This window comes from Echinops telfairi, unplaced genomic scaffold, assembly GCF_000313985.2.
Source record: "Echinops telfairi isolate 266 unplaced genomic scaffold, ASM31398v2 ScPeMD7_7469;HRSCAF=8507_1, whole genome shotgun sequence".
In the NCBI taxonomy this organism is placed as follows: domain Eukaryota; kingdom Metazoa; phylum Chordata; class Mammalia; order Afrosoricida; family Tenrecidae; genus Echinops; species Echinops telfairi.
In genome coordinates, this window is record NW_022111373.1 from 85,627,249 (window position 1) to 85,632,933 (window position 5,685).

At 39.7% G+C, this 5,685-nt stretch overlaps 1 protein-coding gene across 3 annotated transcripts in view; it reads right to left on the reverse strand.

The window, feature by feature from the left end:
• SREK1 (splicing regulatory glutamic acid and lysine rich protein 1) overlaps nucleotides 1–2,557 on the reverse strand; it is a 41,273-nt gene extending 38,716 nt beyond the window's left edge. For 2 of the 3 annotated variants that reach the window (XM_030888915.2, XM_004703563.2), the window contains exon 1: nucleotides 2,441–2,556. In XM_030888915.2, the coding sequence (XP_030744775.2) occupies nucleotides 2,441–2,553 (113 nt within the window). In that variant the 5' untranslated portion in view covers nucleotides 2,554–2,556. Of the gene's footprint in view, nucleotides 1–2,440 lie in introns of all 3 variants that reach the window. The other variant, XM_045285299.1, reaches the window with a different exon arrangement.
• Between the last annotated feature and the right edge of the window lie 3,128 nt (nucleotides 2,558–5,685).

Consider the following 5,685-nt stretch of genomic DNA (forward strand, 5'->3'; position numbering starts at 1 on the left):
TAGAAAGCAAATGTTTTGAGAATGATGATGACAACAAATGTACAAATGTGCTTGACACGAAGGATGTATGTATGGATTGTGATATTTAAAGAACCCACAATAAAATGATTTAAAAAAGGAAAAAAATGGAAACATAGTTTTCCAGTCAATTAAAAAAACAAAAAACCTATGATTACAGTAAGCTCTTAAAGCCAGAACTGTAAAAGGCAAACTGTTAATGTTGAAATTCCCCAAAGTCTTACAAGTCATCACTGTAGGGGCAGTGAATTATTTGAGGCTCCTCTAGCCCAAGTCTCTAACTCCCACCAAATGACCTCTCTCTGCATGTGTCTGGTAAGAAGATGGGGGAAGATATTGATAGGCTTCTCCATACTTGCCATCTTGTGCATAAAATCAGCCTCTGAGAAGCAAGGGAAGAGATCTCGTTCCCAGCAAGCACCCAATGTAGAGCACATTCCTCTAGACCCAAGATCCTAGGCACAGCGAGCCTCCTGAATCCAGAGGCCTGATATACCATCAGAGGAGCAGCAGCAGAACCAGACGCCAGAGCATGAAACAGTGTTGGACTTCCCAAGCCACAGAGCAAGGAAAGCTGTATCCTTTGGGGCAGGAGGCTGGCTTTCAGATATGGTGCCTCACACTTAATTGAAGAAGTTGGGCTTGCTGACCCAAGAAAGTGGAACTGAGTGCCTGTGGGCTGAGGCTTACAGGAGTGGGGTGCCTCTGGGTTCTTAATTCCGGGAACTGGGCTTACTTATGCACGGAGCTTGATCTGAATGTCTTCAGGCTGAGGGGTCCAGCGGAGTGGCATGCTCTTGGGCTCTTACACTTACTAGCAGACCTGGAAGAACTCTGTAACATGTCCTGATGCACTCAACCTCGAGTACTTCTCACTGGCATTATAACCTGTTAACATCTTTTAATAAACCCTGTAATCATGAATTTTGTCTATGAGTTTTGTGTAGCCATTGCAATGACATTAGAAACTAGATATAAAATAGACAATTCTGCAAACAAGAACTCCAAATTTTTACAATCAAGGTTTACACAATTCATGTTTACATGATTCAGAAAGTTTACAAGCTAAAATATAACTGAATCATTGTCTCATAATGAAAAAAAATGTTCCCAATGTGAATTTTCATTATTAACAATGCAAACTTTAAACTTTCATTAAGGAATATTTTCCTATTGAAATAAAATCTATTTCCACATTAAAAGCTTTTAAGTTCTCATCATCATCCAAAATTATTTGTAAAACATTGCTTATGTGAAAGTTCATTAATTATCTAGATCCTCAATGCAACTAACACTTTTTCAGCCCAAATTTGTAAACACATCATTCATATAAAAAAGAACAGGTAAGTAGAGCATCATTACAGAGAAATACACCGAATACAATAGACTGTCAATACTGCTGATAAACAAGAATAAAGAATCTTGTTCCTGGGTAGATACTACAAATGTTTCTACCCAACCCTCAATAAACCATGCCACGACTAATAAGCAAGCACTATGACCTTAAGCGCTGGCCTTACAGGCAACTTAGCATCCCCCAAAGGCCACAGCAAAAGGACTCAACATAGAAGCCTGCCTAAACAAACTGGACCTACATCTAAACTACCTGCATGCACCCTTGGACTTAGGACTGAAATACCCAAGACTGTGGAAATGGTAGTCACGGGACCTTGAGTGGGACCCCTGGCTTAGGAGGTGTTCAATGAAAGGGGATCCTTGTATTATCTACCCAGGAACAAGGAACAATACCTCAATGATCCCCTTGCATAAGGTGACCAGACGTCCCACTTTTGGCGAGACAGTCCTGATTCTTAACAATTTTTCCTGCATCCTGCAGCATTTTAAAACAGTCCCGATTTTTGAAAAGAATGCACGACAAGCTAGGGTATACGGTTTGCGGCTGCCATGTGGCTATTTCACCAGGATATGAGTTTTATCAATGGTGTCCCGCTTTACCAATGTTAAAATCTGGTCACCTTGCCCTTGCATTAATATGACAGGTTTTAATCTGTTAGGCAAGAATTTGCACCTGTAAAGAATTGATAGAGGGATTTTCCCTCTAGCTTCAGTCCCCATGATCAGTGTAACCAGAACTCAAGCAATTAAGAAATCAAAATGTTCTTATGGATTGCAGCATATGACTACACTCACATAAACTCCTCATATCAACAGTATCTTAAATTCTAATAGATTTATACCCCAAGGGGATGATTAACAATGTCTTTCTACTTTGTTTTTTTGCTTTTTGTTTGTTTTTGTTGTTGTTGTTGTGGGGTTTTGTTTTTGTCATAATACAACTGCCAAAGTAAACCAGAGTTTTCAGAACCCGTGGACAAGCAGATGGGATTCTGGGCTCCTATGTAATTCTAGCCCTAATCCACAAACATTCCATTCTTATAACTTGGGCCTGCTCAATACTCACCTGCATGAAATGATCACTGAAGATAAGGGTGCTACAGCAAAGTGTGGGGAAGAAAGCAAATGCTCTCCAGCTGTCAACTGGTTAAAACTGCCTGGGGTCTTAAAGAGATGCATTCAAACAAGCATCCATCTAAATGAGGTATCACTTAGTCCAGACGGAAGAAGCACACCAGCCTGTGTAATCTAAGGATGACAGTAACAAAATCCAAATATGAAGGGGAAAGCATCAGAGCTTGAACTGTGAACATCCAATTTGTAGAAGGTTATGGAGGGGAGTGGGAGCTCAAAATCCATCTGTATCATAGACAGATACTATTGTAAACTTGATTATTGTGTATGGAACTATGGTATATTTAAAAGGAGCTCCCTCTTGATCCAACCTGAATTGGCTCTAGGCTAAAGTATTTCTCACCTGTCCCAAGAAAAAAACTTTTTCTCTGACCTTTTAAATATTGACAATGGTCTCCTCTTTACTATGCTTTATTTGTATTTTTCTCTTTGAATTATTTTCTTCTTGATGTTTGTGTTTGTTTTTTACTGTTTTTGTTGACATCAGTTTTTCAAGCACAGAAGGAATGGATGTATGGAGACAATAACTTATGCAATAGTTTACTGGGGATATGGAGGGGGATAGAGGTGGAGGGGGTAAGGGGATTTGGAGAGCAAACAATGAATTCAGGAAGAGGGAGGGAGCATTAGAATTGATTGTGATGATGTACATAGAACTTTTTTTAAAAGGGATTTAACCATGGAAGTGTATGATATGTGAACAATATATCAAGAGAACTACTAAAAACAAGAAAGAAAAAGAAACCAAACTTGACCAATGGTTGCCATGGGTGAAGGAGAAAGAGTTGCTGCCTAAGCCGGGGGGCACTGAGTTTATGTTAATTGTGGTGGAATATTTAGAAAAGGATATCAATAATGGTTGCACAACATAGAAGAGTATAATCAATGGTACTGAATTATACAAGTAGAAATTGTGTAATTGGAGGCTGTTCTGTTGTGTATATTTTTGCCATAATCAGAAAAAAATAATTACATGAATAGCAATAAGTACACAAAATAAGAATTTGTTCTAGAATTGAATGAGGTGAAAACTGTACAACTCTTCTTGATATGATGGGATTACTGGATTGTATGACATGTGAAGTGCTAATAAAGCTGTTAAAATCTTTGCACCGCATTTGTGGAAAAACTTGTAGAGTGTGCTAAGTCTACATTATATTTAGGTACCCCTGCATTAAGTGCTTGGCTGCCAACTAGAAGGTCAACAGTTCATCCACAGATGAAAAACGTGGCAGTCTATTTCTATACCCATTTAGAAGCCTGGGAAATTCTATGGAGCAGTTCTACCTGTCCTGTGAGCAGTGATTTGTGGTTTGAGTATATGTAACATTTATGTTACAATTTTACTAAGCTTAGTGAACCATATGGTTTAAGAGCAAGTTTTTTTCTTCTCTGCCTTTTAAACTCAAAGTGGTAACATTTCAAAAACTAGCCCATTTCTAAGCGCCAAGGACTGGCAGCATCATAGGTTTCCATCATGTAAGTGGTATTATATTGGCCAGAATACATTGTAATAGATTTCGTCTACCTATAAAATATCCTTACAACCTTGAAAACAAGGTTAATTTACAAAACTTTTATACAAAATACTTTGCTGACTGATTTAAATTCTCATAGGATACAGAATTCCAAATAACTCTCAATTAAAAAAATATTTTAAGTGAAGGCTGAAAGCATTTCTGAAGGTTAAAAAGGATAATCAAAGCTATAAATGCAACAGTTAACCACTGCATATAGTACTCTTGACAAAATGTTATACCTGAATCTAATCATGAATAATTTAGATAAACTCTTATCATGTGTCATTACAACAAAAAAGAATTAACAGGGGAAAAAGTCAGTATCATGAAATTTTTTAAAAAGACGAGCTTTTAGTTTAAAGGCGTTTCCGGATCAAAAATCAAAAGGGGGAAAAAAATAAAATTGGGAAATTTGAATATTATATACATATATACCCCACCCCATCCAATGATACTACTACTGTGGTCATGCGGAGCATGTTATTTTGTTCTTAAGAGATAAACCTGCTTCGTTTGGGGGGAATGAAGCATCATAAAGTCTGCTACAGCTTCCAAAAAGATGGGGGTAGGGGTAGGGGTGGGAGGGAAAGTAAGCAACCACAGCAGGAAATAATATACTAAATGTATCATTCTGTGCGTTTGAAACATCTCAAACCAAAGGCGGGGGCTTAAAAAGTTAAGTTAATTAAAAAACCCAAACACCAACTTTTATGCCACATCAAAACCAAAAACTCACTGTCACCGAGTAGTTTGAGTCAAAATGGTCCTGTCCGGAATTATAACAAGAACCAATGACATCTTTATCCCAATGAGCCAGTTCGAAAGCTCGGTCTTTCTGGTCAACGGCCAACCACAGTTCATACTTAAAGGGTTAAAGAAAAGTAAGTTCAGAACCTAAACGAGATTTCACTATAAAATAAAGCAAAACAAAGGTAAAAAAAAGACCTTGGCAAATATGACCCCTTAGTCGAATTTTAACAAAACGAACAAAATATGGAAGATTTTTATATTCTAAGATCTGCCTATAAGTAGGAAAATACTCGTGCACGTAGGAATGCGAAAAACCCACAAATCTTCCACGTTTGGGAGTTAGTTAACATTGCACAAGGGGAATGAAAGAAAATACACCGATTTCGAAGGGGTCAACGGCCTACGAATGCCGGGCGAAACCTGGGTTCAGTATCAGCAGGGAAAGTCGTGCAGCGCCAAGGACGTCTTCTAAAGGGCTTGGGCCGGTGCGACCTTACTGGAGGAATTTTTCATCTTCTGCCCAAAGGGCGAGTCAACCGGGGCTTTAAGAGCACGGACGGGATCGGAAGGAGAAACCCCAAAGACACTGACTCTCTGAGCACCTCTCTAGGAAACAAACGGCGCCCCAATCCACCGGGCCATCAGCTGTCAGAGATAACGGGCGGACACGAAGGGCCTCGGAAGTCGCGGCGTCTGGGGAGCAGTCCCCGCTCTTCACAAGGCCAAGCAGCTCGCGAGCATTCGCCATGAGGAAGGACTACGCTAGGCCCACCTGCGGCCATCTTAAGTTCGGGAAGGAAAAAAAAGACTAAATCCGAAAAGGGGACGGCGACCACAAGTCCGGGAGCACGGAAAGAGCCGTTCCTCCTTTGTAAAGGCCCCGGGCAGAGATCAGCCCCCCCCCCCA